Consider the following 21,961-nt stretch of genomic DNA (forward strand, 5'->3'; position numbering starts at 1 on the left):
ATTTTATCTAACCATCCTGCTACCTTAAAAGGGATCAGTGCAAATGCACACCAAGTTCCTTCTGATCCTTGGTGCTCCCCAGGATCCTACAATTTATCATGCATTCTTACTGGCAGATTTGCCTTACAAAGGTGCATCATCTCACACTTCTCCTCACAATTCTCTTTCAAAACCCAAGCTCCAAGAATCAGAAAATGGCAAACATTTTTCCTAAATTTTTAATGCTCTTATCAACGTCCAGGTATGTGGTTCACTGTTTCTTACAACTCTGTTACTCACTGCTGCTAAACCACTGCATGAAGACTTAAAAGCAGTTGTCACAAGTGACAAACATTAAGTTTGTGTAGAAAGAAAGTAGAGAAATCAGTGATTCTTAGAATACAGTTCAAGAGTCATCATCTATAGTGTAGGTCAATTCACTTAATTGAAAATGTCAATATTTGCTAAGGTTTCTACCTGCTCAGTTTCAGAAAACATTGTTTGGCCAGTGTAAACTATGAAACCAGATAAAAAGCAGTGATTTTTAAAAGCCATAAATTGTACTTTCTCTATTATTCAAGTGCATCAAGAACATTCAGCCAATAATCTAAAATTTTGAACACAGACCAACCATTAAACCAACAACAGAAAGAACCGCAGGTGCTGTAAATCAGGAACAAAAACAAAGTTGCTGGAAAAGCTCAGCAAGTTTGGCAGAATCTGTGAAGGAAAAAACAGAGTTAGCATTTCTGGTCCGGAAAACACTTTCCCAGCCACTGTCAATTCTGAGGAAGGGTCACCAGACCGGAAACGTTAACTCTGTTTTTTTACCTTCACCGATGCTGCCAAACTTGCTGAGCTTTCCCAGCAATTTTGTTTGTGTTCATTAAATTGACCACAGCTAGCCATTTGACCTGTGCCATTCTGAGCTCCAGATAACCCAGAGCCTAGAGTGAATACATTTTTAGATTTGGACATTTACAATTCCCCAATGAATTCACACTTCCTTTCGTTTAAACAGAAATTGAGATTTTAGTCAAGAAAAACAAGAAAGGAAGAATATGTCTGGTGCAGACAGCAGGGATCGAGTAAATCCATTGAAAAATATAAAGGCAGTTGGAGTGTACTTAAAAGGGAAATCAAGAGGGCAAAAAGGGGACATGAGATAGCTTTGGCAGATAGGGTCAAGGAGAATCCAAAGGGATGCGACAAATACATTTTGGACAAAAGGATAACTCGGGAGAGAATGGGGGCCCTTAAAGGTCAGCGAGGCCACAGGAAATGGGGGGAGATACTTTGAGAATTTTATATCAGTGTTTACGTTGGGGAAGGATATGGAAGATAGGGAATTTGGAGAAATAAATGGCGACATCTTGAAAAATGTCCATATTACACAGGAGGTAGTTGCTGGATGTTTTAAAATGCAAAGAAGTGGATAAATATCTGGAACCTGGTGAGGTGCACCTTAGAATTCTGTGGGAACCTAGGGAATTGGTGGGCCTCTTGTTGGGATATTCGTACCATCAATAGCCACAGGTGAGATGCCGGAAGACTGGAGGTTGGCTCACGTGGTGCCACTATTTAAGAAAAGTGGTAAGGAAAACTATTCACTGGTGAGCTTGACATCAGTGGTGGGCAAGTTGTTGGAGGAGATCTTGACAGGATTTACATGTATTTGGAAAGTCAAGGACTGATTAGGAATGACCAACATGACTTTGTGTTTGGGAAATTATGTTTCATTAACTTAACTGAGTTTTTTGAAGCAACAAAGAGAATTGAGGATACAGCTTGATTTATATGGACTTCAATGAGGTATTTGATTAAGTTCCACATGGTAAATTGGTTAGCAAGACTGGATCACATGGAATGCAGGGAGAAATAGCCATTTGGATTTAAAACTGGCTCAAAGGTAGGAGGCAGATTGACGGTGGAAGGTTGTTTTTCAGACTGGAAGTGTGTGACCAACGGTGTGCCACAAGGTTCGGTGCTGGGTCAACAGCTTTCTGTCAGTTTTTAAATGATTTAGAAGTGAAGATATCAGTAATATGCTTGCGGATGACATCAAAATTGCAGGTGTAGTGGACAGCGAAGGAGATTACCTCAAAGTACAATGGGACCTTGATCAGATGGGCTGGTGGGCTGAGAAGTGGCCGTTGTAGTTTAAATGTGAGGGGCTGCATTTTGGAAAGACAAATCAGGCAGGACTTATGCACTTAATGGTAAGGTCCTAGGGAGTATTGCTGAACAAACAAACCTTGGATTATCAGCTCTCATTCCTTGAAAGTGGATTCACAGGTTAGCAGGGTAGTGAAGGAGGCATTTGGTATGCTTGCCTTTATTGGTCAGTACACTGAGTATAGGAGATAATGGGAACTGCAGATGCTGGAGAATTCCAAGATAATAAAATGTGAGGCTGGATAAACACAGCAGGCCAAGCAGCATCTCAGGAGCACAAAAGCTGACGTTTCGGGCCTCCCGAAACGTCAGCTTTTGTGCTCCTGAGATGCTGCTTGGCCTGCTGTGTTCATCCAGCCTCACATTTTATTATCACTGAGTATAGGAGTTGGGTGGTCATTTTGCAGCTGTGCAGGACTTCGGTTAGGCAACTTTTGGAATATTGCATTCAGTTCTGGCCTCTTTGCTTTAGGAAGGATATTGTGAAACTTGAAAGGGTTCAGAAAGGATCTACAAGGCTGTTGCCAGGGTTTGGAGGGTTTGAGCTGTAGGGAGAAGCTGAATAGATTGGGGCTATTTTCCTTAGACCGTCAGAGGGGTGAGCTTACAGAGGTTTATAAAATCATGAGGGGCCTGGACAGGGTGAATAGCCAAGGCCTTTTCCCCTGGGTAGGGAAGTCCAAAACTAGAGGGCACAGATTTAAGGTGAGAGGGGTAAGATTTAAAAGGGACCTAAGAGGTAACATTTTCTAGCAGAGGCTGGTATGTCTGTGGAATAAGTTACCAGAGGAAGTGGTGGAGTCTGGTGCGATTACAACATTTAAAAGGCATCTGGATGTATATATGAATAGGAAGGGTTTGGAGGGATACGGGCTAAATGCTGGCAAATGGGACCGGATTAATTTAGGATAGCAAGTCAGCATGGATGAAGAGCCTGTTTCTGTACTGTACAGCTCAATGACTATGAACCATCAACAGAAGAACTATAACTTTCCAGCTAGTTCTTTCCATTTCAACTTGGACAAAAGAAACAATGAAACTTGATATGTATTAGATGAATGTGAATAGAAACACATCAATCTCCATTGTATTTCAATGGTTTCATATAATCCAAACCACACTGGGTGCAATTAAAATTTCAAATGAGAACACAATATATAATCAACACAGTATTTTTCCAAAAAAAATTTGACTTGTATAAGTCATATGATGAGATTGCCATGTGGTTGCCTGGTTTTAAAGAACAGCAAGGAGTTTTCCGCAGAGAGACAGAGTTCCATCAGAACTGAAAGCATAATATTGCAGATGCTAAAAATCTGAAACAAACACAAATTGCTTGAGAAAATCAAAAAGCTTTTCAGTTCACTGCTAATGTTCTGTTTCAGAAGAACTTCACACCAAATGGAACAACTTAAGAATCTATAGGCCAGTCACAAAAGAGCCTCGTTAAAGCTGGAATAAAAGCAGGAAGTGCTAGAAAACTGAGAAGATCTGACAACATCTGTTAAGAAAGAAACAGCATTATATCTTAAGCTCGTCATGAATCTTGAGTACACTTTGTTTTATTTCAGATTTCCGGCATCAATGGCAGTTTGCCTTTATACATTAAAATTGTATTGTTTTATTCTCACCAGTTTCTAACATTTGTTTATGTGTTGCTGTGTGAAACTAGAGAGTGATTTTTTTTATTATAAAATGTCTGGGATAAGTATATGATAATAATTGACCTTTTTTCTCATTTTATCACTCACAAAATCCTTACTGCTAGAGTATAAATTTAAATTGGGTCAATTACTTCAAGCCTCAGAACACACGCATTCCTTGCATAGAAAGCACATCGATCACAGACTGTAAGAAAATACATTAATTCTGCCCATGACCGAGTAGAGTAAAATAGACATGTAAAATCATTTCCCCAGAAATGATATTGAGGCATTCAGTGCAAATATTTCCATGAGACAGTTTATATGCATTTCTCGAAAATACAAGCACTCAAGGTTATAATGAAATGCTAGGTAGGTGGATGAAAACTAACAAGGGCATAACTTAATAGTAATCGCAGAAACACTGGGGAAAATGTCCTGTCTTCATAGCTTGAATGTTACACATTGTCTAGACACGTGCAGCAATTAAAATCTAGGTGAGAAGATTGCACATTCTTGTCGTCAGAAATCGACAGATTTTTCTTCGAGAGAGGGATTCTATCCTTGATTTGTCATTCTTCTTGGCAATTTTTTTTTGCATTTTGTACAAGCAATGATTGATGCCCAGGTGGTACAAATGGAAAGATGACCTTGAGTCTAAATTTAGGGCAGCACTGCAAGCGAATGTTGCTGGTTAAAAAAAGAAATTGGGAGAGATAGAGTCAGTGAAAAGGAGGTATGTTATTTGTTTCCATGCATTCTGAAATAAGAAAAGGAAAACAAATCTCGTGAGCACCTAATACCCCATTAACGTGTATTAAAATAATGCCTTTTGGACCGGGAATTAAAAAGTCTTCCCAGTGGAAAATGGAAAAGGAAATAGGCAAATTTGGAGTTCAATGCTCTTAAAACATTGAGGCCACGTTGAGTTAACAAGTTAACGATTGGAAAGGTAAGATCATAAGCAGTTGATGGGCTTATTTGGGTGAAGAAGTGAAAATGTCTGCAGTTTTTGCAGTATTGGCAACAAAGAAAAAGGTTTTTGTTTTGGGACTCAGAGCTAATTTAGCTTAAAAGTATTCAATGAATCCTGAAAGTTGTAAAACTCATTGAATTCACAAAATGAAGTTAGAATGGATGGACATTTTGGTCAGCATGGACCAATTTAATCCAAAAAGGCCTGTCAGCATGCTGTAGGACTATCTCCCCGCCTCTCTTTCACGCAGACACAGATGCAAACACAGACACAAACACACACACAGATCAAAAACTAAATTATTAATGAGAGATTATTAATCTAAAGGTTGATTTGAAGACATCCGAGAGCAGGCTACATTGTCATGAATATGGCCAAGCCTTAAGGAAGCTATAGATTCATGGAATCTTTTGCATCAAAACAGATCTTTCAGTCCAATTTGCCTGCACTGATCAGACACACCAATCTGACCCAGTCCCATTTGCCAGTATTTGGCCCAGAGCCTTCTAAACACTTCCAATTCAAGTACCCATCCAAATGCCTCTTAAATGTTGTAATTGCACCTCCACCACATCCCATGGCAGCTTGCTTCACGTATGCAACACCCTCTGTGTGAAAAGTTATTGCTTATGTCCTTTTTAAATCTTTCCCCTCTCACCTTAAACTTATGCCCTCTAATTTTAGTCTTCCCCCCCACCCTAGGAAAAAGACTTTGGCTATTCACCCTATCCATGCCCCTCATGATTTCATAATCCTTTATAAAGTTTCCCCCCCCAAGTACTCTGATTTCAATTATTCTGGATGTTTGCTGAGAAAGTTTACGCCTCACTGTTTGCAGCTCACTGTTAGATAGACTAACTAAATTAATAGAATTCACTAAGCCTGCAACATAAGCAGAACAAAAACTAATGTCATCATTCACCTTTGGGAATATGAGAGTGAGACAGAGGCCTTGATTTTCATCATGATGAAGAGTACCAAAAATGCGGGAATCTTGGTTGCATTTCTAATTTTCATGGCCGTTGATTTGGAGAAGATCCATTATTCATGCTTCTGGGATTCTCAGAAGCATCTGGCCAGTGGAATGACTAGCTGACTCCAAAGAAATCTGTTTTTTAAGTCTTTGGTATCTCAAACCCAGAGTTTGGAGATTAGAGGAGGTTTTTTTTCAGTGTGGCTACCCCTTTGGAGAGTTGAGGTGTCCTGTTGATATGGTCCCAAGGCACACTGAGCCAGGTATCTTTTGGTAGTGGTGGTTGGGTGGGGTGGAGATGGGATGCACCAGGTATTCTTTGGAGATGGGTTCAAGTATCTTTGAAGTGTGTCAGGGTCAGGTGCTCTTTGGGATTAACTGTGAATAACATTGAGAGCAAAGGTTGTATAAACTTGTGACAATCCCTGAACAGTTCCAAAGTATCTAGCAGGATGAAGAAGTTGCAGCCTACCAAGAAGTGGAGTGTCAAAACAGCAGCAGAGATTTGTTGGGCTAAATAATTTGTTTCTATACTATGCATTCTTCATAATTTCAGTAACTATTAATCAAATATTCCTTAACTACAGTAAAACATAAGGATGCTACAGATGGTCTAATAGAAAAGGATTTTATTGTAGGCCAAAAACCGGTGGAAATGATTCTGAGGAAAATATTACAGACATATTGCAAATCAGAGTCATAAATCATGGATGATTTTAATTAATCAGAGATACTTTGGAATAACTGCAATTTAATGATCAATTGCAGCAAATGTTTTTGTAGCTAGTTGAGGTCTATTTACAAAATTGGATACAATTGCTTTTAATCCAAAAGCAGAGAAACTGATGGATCTTCTTTCTTCCTTCATGGGATGTGGGAGTTTCTGGGCAGAAATTTATTGCGCATCCGTTTTGGGCAATCTGAGGACAATTTAGAATCAACCATATTGCTTTGGTCCTGGAGTCACATGGAGGTCAGACCAGTTAACAATGGCAGTTTTCCTTCCCCAAAAGGACATTAGTGAACCAGACAATAAACAACAGTTTCATACCCATCATTAGATTTTTAAATCCAGATTTTTATTGAATTTGAAGTGTACCATTTGCCATGGTGGGCTTTGAACATGGGTCCCCAGAACATCACCTGAGTCTCTGAATGAATAGTCTAGCAATAATACCACTAGGCCATTACCTCCTGCATTATAAATAAATAAGTAATTAGATCTAATGCTGATAAATTAATTGGGGAAAGTAGCTAAAGACATTTTTACTGTCGAACCGCAACAGCAATTAAATTTGATATGAAAACTAAACAAAGTATCTAAGGCTCGTAAGTGCATGGAAAAAGAGGAAGATTTAATGGGAGAAGTAGAACAGCAGCATTGAAAAGCAAAATTTGCTGATAAGAAAAACTGTTGAGACTCCAAAAAGGACATGTTCAGGATAATAGCAAACATATACACACAAAGTAAAAAGAATGTGGTAAAATTGAAGACTTTGGGATGGGTAGGGATATTAAAATTGAAATGAAACTTAAAAAGGGAGGCACTTGTCAGATCCAGGTTGAATCAGTCAAAACTAAAATCATTAAGAAAAATATAGAAGCAAAGAAATACAAAAAAAAAGTAGAACAGTAATAGAAATAGTACCAGATTTTCTAAACACACAAAGTTCTGAATAAAAAGCCAAAGATCACACAAAATTTTCTGCAATTGAAAACATATGAATGAAGGGACAAGTAACCAAAAATTTTAGGACATGAGACATTCTGTCAGAAACAGTTATGGAAGCAAACTCCTAAAATTGAAATGAATAAGCATTAAGAAAGATGATAAAAGCATGGAAAATGATACAAATTGCTAGAAAATAAAGAGGGCTGAGGATCAGGGAAGCACATATGTAAAGATAACCTACAGCAGAGAATCAAAGCCAGAAGAATTAGGTATATCTTTTCATTTGAGAATTATTTTGAGGGTTGAATGATTTTGACAAAAGGAAAGCAAATGTTACGAGTGCTTGACGTGGCCCAGTTGCATTTGTCAAATGATAACTAAGAAAATTATAGAATACTTAGATTTCTGAGAGCAAAAATAGAGCAGAAGGAGCAACAAGGCTTGGAGAGAGTAAAGGTTTTACTGGGGACAAGAAGATTAAAGTGCTGATGAGTTAGTTTAGCAGATCATTAATTGTACAAGCATTGAGGTGGAATGTGGTCCAGAATGAGGAAATTTTGGAAATAATATATTGAAAGTGCAATTGCAAATTCTTCTGGCACTGAAGCAGAAATAATAGGGCTCAAAGAGAACGGCAGTGCAAGTGATGAGGTATTCAAGATGGTGATCAAGAGTGGCTTCATCTGATTGAGATAATGGGCGATGGAAAAAGGTCATTGCAAATGGCAAATTTGGCAGCGTCAACTGGAATATCGATATGAGAGTTCATGTTAAGGCAGAAACAAACGAAAAGCAAAGAATGAGAGAAGAAACATCAACTTGATCTGAGGCAGAAACCGAAATGATTGAGTTTGAGGCGTCAACTCATGCAGAGATTGAGAGAAGAAAAGAGGGGTAGTATTTCAATTTGAAGACTAAGGAGAAACACCACGATGTCTGACTGAAGACTGAATACAAATAAATCCATCAGCTTCCATGAACAAAACAAAAAAGTTTACAAAAAAATGTAAAGTATTTTCTCTTAATCATATCTGAATAGGCAAGTCACCAAGTCTTCATACAATCGTGGCTGAAATAGTTTGCTCTACTGTGTGTGGGACAGGTCATTTCCCCACCGGTCTTTCTCTGTAAAAATGCCAAGTTAATGTTAAATAATGAATGATTTTGTGATTTAGATTTATAATCACAGGAAATCAAAGCAAGATGGCTAAATTCTTCTCAGTTAGGATCCTTAAGGACATTAGCTCCTAATGTGATATAATAAAATTTTCATAGCCCAGTAACCACCGAGTGCATTGGCATGATTTTTAACTACATGAAATACTTAAATAGCAACATTGTACATTTGAAGCTTTGGATCAGAATAGGTTTATAATTTCAAAAATATTAGAACAATTTACACCAATTACCCTTTCATTCTACTGAGGGTTTGATAATCATTTAAATCTCAGAGTTCTATAAATACTTAATGTACTTTTGGATCTATTAAGAGATTATGTAACAAAAAAACTAGCCTTTTCTGAAAGGAATATTTGAATGGCATTATCATTTACTTAGTAGTGCATTAAATTAAATAGTTGAGAAATTAAATTCTGGGTATTTGGTATGAAAAGAAAATGCTGCAAGTACACAAAAGGTCAGTCAGTGTCTGAAAAAGACAGCTTGACACTTTTCATCACAATGCTGACAGACTATATCTACCCCAAATGTTCACCTGATTTTTTCTCTAATGACTTCCTTAGTATGGCAGAATTTTCAGCTGCAATTTCTGGCATTCGCAGAGTCTCTTTGTCCTTTTTGTTTCCAGCCATTGGTATGTCACCGAAGAAAATAAAATGACATCCCTTCAGTTTAAAACAACGGAAATAATTGAGAATCTTTATACTGTGCTGTAAAATCATTTAGTTCATTGGCAATTGATCTCAGGCACATAATCAGAACCATGGTGGAAAATTCCTTTGCAGATGCACCACCAAATTTAAAACTCTGGATCCAATCATAAATTGGGATGGTCATTGTGCAGCTGAAGGTCAAGGCACACGAGCAGATAGCTGCTCCAAACTCAGAAGCTTCAGTCAGTAAGGACTTAACCTCCCCATCTTCAACAATAAAAGCTCGTCTGTATCCCATCCAAAATGCCACCAAGTAATAGCTGCGTGGAGAAACGGCCACTGAAGGAATAGCCCCTGTCACTCTCTTAAATGGTAAGAAGTACAGACTATATCATAAAGGGGAGGAGGGTTCAGAGTGGGACATGATGGGTTGCAAAATAGACAATTGGACTGGTCTGACAGGGGTTTAATTAAGTTAAATGAATTAATATTCCTGTTAAAATCAGAACTTCCAAAGCAATAATAACACTCAGTAGATAGGTCTCCCTGTGCAATTTTGACTACATGGCTACCTGGTTTACCCTTCTGTCCGTTTTGCAAAAATATCTTAAAATAATTTGGCATTCAATTCGCAATGCTGGAAAATTCATTTTGCCAACTGATTCTTTCAATGACTGGATATCCAATTGTGCATTTCAATATTCACTTTTAACATTGATTTTAATTCACTGTCAAGTACATGGCTGTTTCATATTTTCATAAAATCAATACTTTTGCATATATATTTGTGTGTACCTGTCCATCCAACTTTTATGGAACCAGATTTTTTCTATATCCCTCCAATAACTTTCTCATAAGAAAAGTAAGATGCACTGAAAACAAGTCATTACATACAATGATTCTGAGGTATTCAGTTTCTTCAATCTTAATGTTTTCATAAGCAGCTCAAATGTCATCTAAATTTCAATACCAGTCTCCTCTGAAATCGATGATGAACATTTTCCTTTTAAATAAACTTAGATCCTGCTAGTGATGAGCTATACTTGCAATCAAGACCCTAGCAACTCAATTGCTCACAAACATGCTGTTAAAAAGTACATTTTGTGCTTCTGCAAACAGAATAATAGAACACAATTTGACAAAGGGCTTCGTCTGTCGTGCATGAATTTCTATAACTGATGAGAAAATAAAACAGAACAAAAATGTAGAGACCTTCAATGGACCGCAAACTTTGGATGTATAAAATATTTGTGAAAATAACACATATATCAGCAGAATTAACACACAGTCCTAACTGAGTCAGCTCAGAGCAGTTGCATCAGAACATAAATCCTATTCTCATAATATTCATGCAATGATCTACTCTGCAAGGTTAAACTAATCCATGTCTTTCAATACTACTGAATAAAGCTCCACTCTTAACGTGCATATAATTGATTTAATGTCAATTGAACACGTCATTGCAAAACAACATCTTACAGAACTGCTTAGTTTTGTTCCTTACCATTTTCTGCATCAGACTTTCTTTCTTGTTCAGTGTCAGTGAGAGAAAGCATTGAATTTGCACGACTTGACAGACAGGAGCTATGTTCAGATTTGATTTCTCTCATCCACAATCTTAAAGCTTGATCTGGAGATGCAGCTCCTTCTGTCTCAGTGTCAACATCAGAACCTATTATCATTGGGTATCCATGCTGGGAAGGATCACACATGTCTGTCTGATATCCACCACATAGCACTGGTGGAGCCTCACAGAATTCCAAGGCTGAAAGAAACAAAAGGAGAAAGAGAGAAAGACAGACAGTATGTGAGTTAGACACCGAGCTGATCAAAAGAATGTTTCTGGAGGAAAGGTTAACAGAGCAATATGACAAGTTGTATTTCAACCTTTCTAACTGGAAGTCTTGGAAGACAACCCATATAGTTCAACTGAATAAAATCAGCAATGAACTGGCTTGCCAAACAGATTAGCATGATGAAAGATACTGCTTAAAAATCTTTCTTTATTCACTGAAATATATATGAAACTAAGTAATTCCATTACAGGGTATCTGCCAGTAACATAAATTCGTACATCACTTTAGTGGCCATTTAGTCTAATGTGCTGTGTAAAAGAAGTAGTGCTAAGTACTATATACACCATTTGTCTTTCACCTTACAGGTTCCTCATGCCCAAATACATGTCCAAATCCTTTTGAAAATTAATTGTCAAATCGGCTTCTCTCACACTTTCAAGTAAGCCATCCAGATCCCAACACTCCAACTGAAAAGAATTCTCTGCAGTTCCCTACTATACCTTGTGCCAAATGTTAAATATATAATAAATTACTGCAGATGCTGGAATCTGTACTAAAAACAAAAAAATGCTGGAGATCACAACAGGTCAGGCAGCATCCATGGTGAGAGAGCAAGCTAACTTACTTTTATTTCAAAAATACACTTATTTTCATTAAAAAATTTTTGTACACATACAAAGTTCTGTACTGTTGCAAATCAAGTAATTAAACAAAACATTGGACTTTAACGCTATCCAGAAAACCAGAGGCCTCTCTTAAAAATACAGCACTCATATTTACACATATTTGAGGCATTAGGAGGGTCCAATAACTGAACAGACCCCCATTTAGCTTCAGTAGGAAGACCTCAGACAGTGGTCTTTCCCTGCAGCTGCCCCAAGCTTTAGTGCGTGGCTCAGCATGTAGTCCTGGACTTGGAATATGCCCGTTTGCACCACTTAGTCGAGGTCAGCTCCTTGTTCTGCAAGATCAACAACTTTCAGGCAGGCCCATGAGTGTCTTTCACTGAGTTGATGGTCCTCCAGGCACAACTGATGTTTGTCTTGGTGTGTGTCCCAGGCAACAGACCATGGAGCACAGAATCACGTGTCGTGGAGCTGCTCGGGATGAACCTTGACACAAACCATTGCATTTTCCTCCAAACTTACTTTGCAAAGGGACATTCCAGATGAAGATGTGTGGTGGTCTCTACACCCCTGTAGCCACTTCGAGGGCAGCACGTGGTGCCGTAGACTGACCAGGCGTATACATAGTACTTAACAGGTAGTGTCCTTCTCACCACCAGCCAAGCAATGTCTTGGTGCTAGTTAGAAAGTTCTGGTGATGAGGCTTCTGCTAAATGTCTTTGACAGTCTGCCCAGGGAACAATGCAACAGATCCACCTTCTCCTTTTCCTGCAAAGTCTCAAGGATTCTGCGTGCTGACTACTTCCTGATGGACTGGTGGTCAAAGGTGTTTCTCTTTGCAAACTTTTTGATGACGAACAGGCAATATGGAATGGCCCAACTACTTGGAGTGTTGTGCGATGCTGAGGCTATTCCCACACTTTGCAATACCAGGACAGGTAAAACTTCAGTACGTAGTGACACTTGTTGTTTGCGTACCGCGGGTCTACTCGCAGCTTTATGTAGCACACAAAGTTGGCCATGGGGGCAACGTTAGGTGCATTCTTCAGTGACCGCTCCCCCCCCCCCCCACCATATCCAGAGCTTTGTACATGGAGTTCCTGCAGAGCCAGTCTATCTTAGACTTTCAGATGAAAGGGAAGATGGCTTGGCTGGCTAAACAGGACAGTTTTGGAGGATGGGCCACACCTGTGCTATGTACAACAACAGACTGAGTGCCTCACACCTGATGAACAAGCTTTCACCCACAATGGACAGGGAGCAGTGCTCCCAAAAGATCAGTTCCAGCTTCCCTTTGGCAAGGCACTCCCCCCAAGATTTTGTGCATGCCCCAGTCCCTCCAAGCCATATTCCTGGCACCTTCAGGTAATCTGTCATGATGGTAAAGGGAATGAAGGATTGGCCAGAGAAAGTGGCTGGTACAGTTACAACATTTAAAAGGCATCCAGATGGGTACCTAACAGGAAGGGCTGAGAGGGATATGGGCCAATGGCTGACCAATGGGAGTAGATTCTTTGAGGGTATCTAGTTGGCATGGATGAGTTGGATTGAAGGGTCTGTTTCTGTACTGTGCACATCTACCACTCTATGAATTGGTGCAACACTTATTAAGTCAAGGAAACTTTTGGGGGATAAGCAGGGAAGTTGTGTAAAAATTAAAACTGAGTTCATAATATACATAGCAGTAAACTATAGTATTGTTACATTGTTTTTAAAATGGACAATAAGGCTTGTGCTGTCACCTGTAAACATTGAAATTATACTCTGTACGCCGAGCTCCAAATTATCAATATAAATCAGAAAGGCCAGTTGCCTAATTCTTACACTGAGGTATCCATTGTAAATGACTGCTCAATCTGAAAAACTGCTTTCAACGTTAAAATTTGCTTTCTGTCTTTTAAAGAACTGCATACCCATAATTTCAATTCTCTAGTAAATTCATGACCTTCAAGTGTACGAACAAATCTATCACGTTGGTGGCACGGTGGCTCAGTGGTGAGCACTGAGGCCTTACAGCACCAGGAATTCAGGTTCAATTCCAGCTTCAGGCAACTTTCTGAGTGGAGCTTCCAAGTTCTCCCTGTGTTTGAGTAGGCTTTCTCTGGGTTTCCTCCCACAGTCTAAATTTGCGTAGGTTAGGTGGAGTGGCCATGCTAAATTGTTCGCAGTGTCCAGGGGGAGATTAGCCATGGTAATATGTGGGATGACAGAGATGCTGGTTGGGATGCTGTTTGGAGGGTCAGTATAAACTTGATGTGCTGAATGGCATCTTTCCAGACTGTAGAGATTGTATGGCATTGTAATATGTTAAACAGCTCTTGAAAGTCGAGATACATTACATCAGCTACCTTACCTTCATCAACCCACTCTGTACAAATACTTTTAGAGCAAAAAAAACGTAGAACATAGAACAGTGCAGCACAGTACAAGCCCTTCTGCCCACAATGTTGTGCTGACCTATTCTCCTAAGGTCAAACTACCCTGCATACCCTACATTTTACTATCCTCTATGTGCCTATCCAAGAGTCACTTAGAAGTCTCAAAAGTATCTGATTCCACTGCCACTGCCTGCAGTGCATTCCACATGCCCACCACTCTGCATGCTGACCCAACCTCTGACATCGCCCCTGTACCAGCCTCCAATCACCTTAAAATTATGACTCTTGTAATAATCATTTACGTCCTGGGAGCAAGTCTCGGACTATTCACACTATCTATGCCTCTCATCGTCTTTTACAACACAAAAAGGAGATCATTTCCTTCCTCTTTGAAAGAATTATCCAACTATTTTCACTCTGTTGGCCTTTTGCCATTGTTCTGAAAATGTATTACTTTTAATGAACAGCAATATAGGAGTGTATGCTATTTTTGATTTTCATTTTGCCTTACTGCAGATGCACTGGGCTAATCATGGTATCTCTTGGCTTTGGATAAGGAGCAGATAGTTCAGACCAATGAACTAAGAATCAAGCCTTGATCCTTGCTAATCTCTGTGCTACAGTGAAAATATAGACCAAATATTAAGTTGTAAAGCACTTGAGGCCTATAAAAATTGTGAATGCACCTCTATTATCTTAACAGTTTGAGGAAACAGAGAAAGATAATGGGAGAAAATTGTTCTGCTTTCCCATTTGAGCTTAAAGGCCTTGATTCCTGATCTGCTCAGGCTAGACCCCGTTAAGACATCAGCGCACAAACTTTTGCGCAGTCGCTTTCCAAAGAATGCAATGTTGAGCTAAGCACTGGCCAGGCAGCATGTGAGGCTAGCACATATTCTTGAGGATCTCCAACTCTTTAAGATGGCTACGCTCATTAACAGGAAGCTTTTGCTAATTATCCATAATGAAATTAGCTGAAGTAGAAGAGAAAGAAAGAGGCCCAGGAGAAAAACACTTTTTCTTGGCAAGCACAAAACAAATGGGCATCAAAAATGATCAAGGGATGATCCTGGAGACACACATTGGTCCAGTCCATGAGATGGTTTCCTGATCTTGTACACAGTGTCCTCACAACAATCTTTCAAAGAAAGGGGATGGTGTGCTTTGAAGTGCCATACCATATTGTAAATGGATCAGGAAAGTGCATAATAATAGTGAGGCTGAACATGTCAGATGCCAAGCTCTGTGGACAGGAGTTGCATGTGGTGATGAAGTAAAAGTGATGGAGCCTTGTACAACTATAATATTTTAAAAGCATCTGGATGGACGCATGAATAGGAAGGGTTTAGAGGGGTCTAGACCCGAAACGTCAGCTTTCCTGCTCCTTTGATGTTGTCAGGCCTGCTCTGTTCATCCAGCTCTACATCTTGTTATCTAGGGTTTGGAGGTATTTGGTCCAAACGCTGGCAAATGTAACTAGATTAATTTTGGGTACTTGGTCATTATTAGTGGGATTTAGACTGAAGGATCTGTTTCCATGCTGTACAACTCTATGACTGCCATGGAGGTATTCCAAGATGTTGGTAACTTGTCTAAGGAGGAGGTCTGGCGAATGAAGCAGTGAGCTGGATTCACTTTGACTTTCATGTCACAAATTGTCAGCATCTGTTTTCCATTCAGAGGATGTCAGCATACATATTAATAAGGTGCGATTATATAATAATAAAATATTAATGTAGATTAATACATATAAATAGGCCCCTCACTCACTAATGAATATTTCAGCTCATCAGACCAAACTCACTCAATGTATATTAAAGGTGGTAATCTAAATCATAACCTTTGTTTATTTTAAAGGTAAGTGTAAGGTGTTGTGTTCCAATTGCGATTTGATTGGTCAAACTACCAGTCTTGAAGCAAAACAAACTCTTCATACACTACAGTTAAAATACAGACAAAATAAAAATAAAATAGTTGGCTTCACTCTGTCTTAATCAAAATTCTTAACAAAGCAATAAATGTGTTAGCTACTACTAATTAATTTCTCCAATTTTGTTATATCCTATAAACACACCCTTGGCAAAGGCAAATTCAATAAAAAAAGTCTCGTTTATAATTCGAGCAGCAGGAAGAGAGCCCCAGCTTTTACTTGTAACAGAGAGAAGAATACAAACTTCCACGTTCAATTTCAAGGCCTGAGCAACTGCTACTGAAGGCTAAAAATGAAAGAAAATCCTGGTTCTTGACCTTTCCCATTCAGACTGCTTCTGCTGTGCCAACTTAAAAAAAAACACACCCAAGGCCTCTTTGTTTACTTTACTGGTTTTTAAGCAGACTGTTTGGTGCCTCTGTATCAACCTTGCTTCTTAAAAAAAAATCAGGTCAAGATACGCCTCTTAAAGCAACAGTATCATAACACCGTTCAAAACTTGGTTGGAAAATGGGACTATTTGTTCTCCTCATAAAGAAGCTCCTCACTAGCCAACCCTCATGATTTTCCCAACTTTCTCTATTGTCCACATTTTTCAGGGGCTGGAAAGATTCTGGTAGCCTCCAGTAGATAGGTGGTTGAGGTAAACGAGTATATCTTTAAAGAGCATCTCATACCAACCTCCACATTGCTCAATGTACCAAACAACCATCCCTCAACTATCAGCAGTCATAAGTTTGGCCTTTCACAAATTGCTCCTCACCTGTATATTCTTTCCAACAGTAACAACCTCACACCCGCTTCTCATTGTCCCCACAAATCTCCAGTTATTCATGTATGCTAACAACCAGGCAGAGTGTAACACTAATTTTGATAATCTCACTCTCTTCAACGATAATGTGGCATATAATCAAAGGGAACAGCAAACAACTAATGGGCACCCCAACACATCCTAAGCCCTTTGGATGAGAAGGTGCTGTGTATCACAGTATTGACAGTGACAGATTCTGTTGCAACTGGTGTTATTGCAAAATCCTGCTCTCTAGTATGAAGCGTAAGCTGCTGATCATGTGACCATTGCCTCAACACTTCAGTGCTGAATTCATGCTGTCAGACACCTAAGAACTGTGGCTTGTTAGATACTATGACACAAGAAGGACAAGGCAGCACAATGATGATGTGCTGAGGAGAAATTTGCTTGATCTGGTACTTAAAGCAAGCAATTTAGACAGTGGCACTGAACACACCTTAGGAGGATACACTGGGGTTGAAATGAGCAAAGGTGAGCCATTGGGCAGGAGTGAACTTTAACCATGTCAGGGGAAAAGGTAGAATATGTGCCAGATCACTGGACACCAAAGTCCCAGACAAGACTAGCTAACGAGGAATCAGATGAGAATTTCAGTGAGGTGGTCGTTAATAGAATGTTGATGAGGATTCACACCAACATTTTTGTACACGAGGAAGCACTGAGACAGCTTTCTGCCCCTGGCAAGGAGTATGATGGATTTCTGCTGAAATGTAACAGGAGGATTTGTACAGAGATATGGAAGTGGTGGCCACCTCCAGGATAACACCAGTGGCTCTAAGGTCTGAAAATTTATGGATTTGTGAAATTCATGCTCTCAAAGCATTTTTTTCAAGCAGAGTTTTCAGAGGAAAGCAATACTTGTGAAATTAGTTTGAAAAGTTGCTGCACTACTTATGTATTGTACACCTACAGTGCACTAGTTTTGGTAATAGTAGATTTTGTTGTATATGGATCAGAGAAAGTTAACATTGAGGAATGACAGAAGTATTACGCATGGCATCCTGTGGAGCTGTGGGCTCAGGATCTCAAAGGAATAAGTCCTAACATCTGTTCTTCTCAAAGACAATGTAACAGAGTTTATCACATCAGTATAACTTGTAATTACTTTGTAAAATGCAATCAACTATATCTTGTTAACCACAAGAAACTCCTCTTAGATTGGGAAGTACATTCTTCTGCCACATAGACAAAGAAGGCCTGTAGCTTCTTAAAATTAAAGAGGATGTTGGCAGGAGTATTTATCATAAGCAGTAACTCGTACAGAATAGTGAGTTGGTATACCCATACATCACAGTAAGCAACAGTGGAGATCTGAATCGACTGCTTAATGAGCAGAAATGTGAGATCTTCAGACTCACCTTTAAGTCATTGACTCAGACAGTAAAATCAGCAATGATGAAAAGCTGAAGATTTATAAAGAAGCCCTCATGATAATTCTTGAAAAGGATGAATATAGGAATGAATGATAAAAACATTTCAGGCCTGGTAAAAGGCACACTGCAACACGAGAGTTAGCATTGCCTGGATAAAGAAAATTAGTAACTCCAAAGCAGAAAAAGGCTGCATCACAGATGGTCTCTGTGGTAAGTGTCCCAAGTTGGGAGTTTAGTTGTCAGTGAACAGACATTGAAGGCTTTGTGAGTAAAAACCTCATGCATACAGAAAAAGGGAACAATATTAAGTCTGCAGCAAAATAGGGATTATTCATCAGAGCCTCAATAAAGGCAAAAAAAAATTATTTTTATCGTCAATGGAATTCGTCAGAAGAAACCTAATTAAAGTGAGAATTGTTTATTAAAGATGTGAACACTGGGATGTATACAGCAAAGCCATGGGAAAGATTGGAATGCTCCATTTTACCTGTCAAATGTGGGAATCTTCATTTTTGCTGCAAAAGGTTTGAATCCTCCTTTTTGATGGCTAAACATGGGAAAACCCTTCAGTTAAGTTCTTACTCTAATGTAAAAAAATATTTTAAGCAAGGAAAATATACAACCACATTAGAAAGACATTTTATGAATAATAATATTGAAAGAAATAACGGATCTCAGAAGTAGGTCGAATAGAACAGAGTTGGACATCTTGGACGAACCGATCTCTGATGTACAGAATCAACATTGAATGAGAGGCTGAACAACTAAACACACTTCAGTCTGAGTTTGGAAGCATAGCTGATGGCATGGCAGCTCACCAAGGAGTAAAACAAGTAATAGGCATTTTGAATAGATGCTTAAAATGCTTTTAAGTTAATTCACCCCTAGCATTGATAAAATGCTTGTAAGACTGAAATTTAACAGAAGAGTTTAGTACCCTGGAGAATCTATTAATTATTTTGTTAAAGGTCTGTACAGATTATTGGAGAAAAAACAATTGTAGTGACTTCCACTGATAATTCATAATAGTCAGAATTCTTGTCAGAATGGGTGATGAGTCTGTGTCAGATTTATTGCAGACTAAAACAGGTCTGACTCGAAAGGAGGTTGTTCAGCTAGTGAGTGAATCAGAGTTCTGTAAGCAAGGTAGATTGATCCTAAGAGGAGTAGAACATTCTTGGTACAAGAGATCAGCAGACTCCATTCAATTCTTAATCTAGAAAAACCACAAATGATACTTGAGAAACCAACACAGCTATTGTGGCAGGCACCAGACAGTCTGCACTGTATAGCAAAGGAACTTCATGGGCAACTATACAAAGTGAATGTTTTATCTGTCACACAATAGGTCACTTTCAGAAACAGAAACAGAATTGGGCCACATATTCAGAAAATCAATCAAATAGCTAACCACACAAAAAGGACAATGATATAGAACTTCTCCAATAAAACAAAATAAAAACCTGAATCAAAGAATAATTGAGACATCATATCTGGTGTAGAGAATTGGCATGCCAGTGCAAGAAATATGGATTACAGATGTTAAACATGCTAAAATGTTTGAGTGACATTGCAGCCACACCCATTAAGATCTGTGGATCTGTGGACTTGACATGTGCAGTTGGTGGAAAGGCTTTGAGAGGCCAGAAGATGAGTCACGCATTATCGAGAATCTAAACTAAACCTTATCCTTTTAGCCACAGTTTTAATAAGACAACTTCTGGTCAATAATGGCTTCAAATTGTTGGCAGTGGATTAGTCACTAATCTCATTTCTTCACCATTATGTAATATTTGTGAGGCATCAGTGTTTCCTGTCATTATGAGTCAGAATATCCTGAAGATGCTATTAGAGACTAACTTGCATTGCTTCATTTGGAGGAGAGTTTTGAATGGAATTTAACATGATGGAATTAATCATCAGTGAATAGTCTCACTCCTGACTTTATAACAGGAAGAATTTCATTGACAAAAGAACTGAGGGTAGTTGAACCTACAGCCTTTTCTTGAAGAACTCCTGCAGGAATTTTTGGATACAGTAATGACTGGCAACCATGGGATCTTCCTTTACAAGCACATATTTGAAGGGTCAAGACAATGGGCTTTATTTTTCCTTCCATTTCCCATTAATTTCATCTTTGCTATAGATCTTTGGCCCTACACTTGATCAAACACTGTCTTGATTTCAAAGTGATATTCAATCTAAATGGCATTGTCCCCTTCCTTTCTAATCTGTCATGTCCAATTCGCTTCACAAAATACCTGAAAACAACTTGCATTTCAACTGTGTCTTTAATCTAGTAAAATTACCTAAAGGAGTGCATATGAGTTTTATCATCAAAATCTGACATAGAATCAAATAAAATGTTCAGTTGCTGAAGGAAAATTTCAAAGATGTGGATTTTAAAGAGTATCTTAAAAGGAGGAAAGAGTGGTAGACGACTGCCAAGGTTTATTGAGGGAACCCCTTGGAGGGATTTGAAAACAAGGATCAGAATTTTAAAATTGAAATGTCACTGTTCCAGGAGCCAATATTGTTCAATGAGAACAATGGTCACAATGAAATGGAGACTAGAGTTATATACGGAACTGTAGCAGAATTCCGGAGCTACTTGTTGGATGACAGATGGGGGGCATCCAGAGGAGGGCAGGTGGCAGGTTTTGAGAGGGAACCCTGCTGGCCTTCCACTGTACCTCTAACTGCTCTCAGATTGAGGTGTTAGAGCTGCCTTCCTATAGATCTGGGGGAGGTGAGGGAGGGGGGGCATGGGTGCATCTCCATATGGCTTCCCTGTGGGAAAATAGCCACATTTTTTCTCCTGCCAGGATGGTGGATGATCAGGGAGATGACGGATTGAGACCTTTAAGTCACGACTAATTAATTACTTAACTGCTTGAAGTGCTGAGAAGTCATGAAGGCTCTCAAAGTTCCTTTTTTGCCCAGCACTTAATTGCTGAAGTTAGAAGAAGGAGGTCAGTTTCTCTCAAATACCAACTCACAGCATTACTTCCCCTTTTTGTCACTTCTAAGGAGGAGAAATAATGTGTGTAAACTCTTAAAGCTGGTAACAGAATATCACCTTATTCTTAAACGGGAGGGTTTGTTTGGAATGGAAATCAAAATTCTCCCAGAATTACATATAATGCTTTCACTTATTTCATTTTGATTTATTTGCCAATTTTGTCAAAATTCATCAATTAGTTTTATAAAGTTATGTAAAGTTATATTGAGAGCAGTGAGGTGGCTCAGTGGTTAGCACTGCTGCCTCTCAGCTCCAAGGAATTGGGTTTGATGTGCGGAATTTGCACATTTTCCTGTATCTGTATCGGCTTCTTCCGTGTACTCCAGTTACCTCCCACAGTTGAAATATATGTAGGTTAGGCAGATTGGCCACGCTAAATTATCTGCATTTTCCATGGGTGTGTGTTGCTATTTGGATTAACCATGATAAAGTGCAGAGTTATGGTGACAGGACATGGATCTGGGTCGGGGTAGGATGCTCTTCAGAGGGTCATGTAAACTCGATGAGCCAAATGGCCTCTTGCTACACTGCAGAGATTCTATGATTCTAAGGCAGAACTCTATTTTAAAAATGCAAGTGACATACCTTTGAATTTACTTGGTTGTTTTGAAGCATAACGCTTCGATGTTTTATACACAGAATCCAGCATTCATGACACAAAGCAATATAATCAGATTTGATGAGTTACATAATGTCAAAATTCATACAATGCTTGATTCAGAATTGAATGTCAAGGATCAATTTGCACTGAGGCATCTTATTAAAAGATGCAAAA

General features: G+C 38.9%; 1 protein-coding gene across 11 annotated transcripts in view; it reads right to left on the reverse strand.

Annotated features, from left to right (window-relative positions):
- tenm1 (teneurin transmembrane protein 1) overlaps window positions 1-21,961 on the reverse strand; it is a 2,164,854-nt gene that overhangs the window by 609,311 nt on the left and 1,533,582 nt on the right. For all 11 annotated transcript variants that reach the window (XM_048544387.1, XM_059651404.1, XM_059651405.1 and 8 more), the window contains one exon: window positions 10,755-11,015. In XM_048544387.1, the coding sequence (XP_048400344.1) occupies window positions 10,755-11,015 (261 nt within the window). The remainder of the gene's footprint in view (window positions 1-10,754; window positions 11,016-21,961) is intronic.

Source organism: Stegostoma tigrinum, chromosome 15 (genome assembly GCF_030684315.1).
Source record: "Stegostoma tigrinum isolate sSteTig4 chromosome 15, sSteTig4.hap1, whole genome shotgun sequence".
In the NCBI taxonomy this organism is placed as follows: Eukaryota; Metazoa; Chordata; class Chondrichthyes; order Orectolobiformes; family Stegostomatidae; genus Stegostoma; species Stegostoma tigrinum.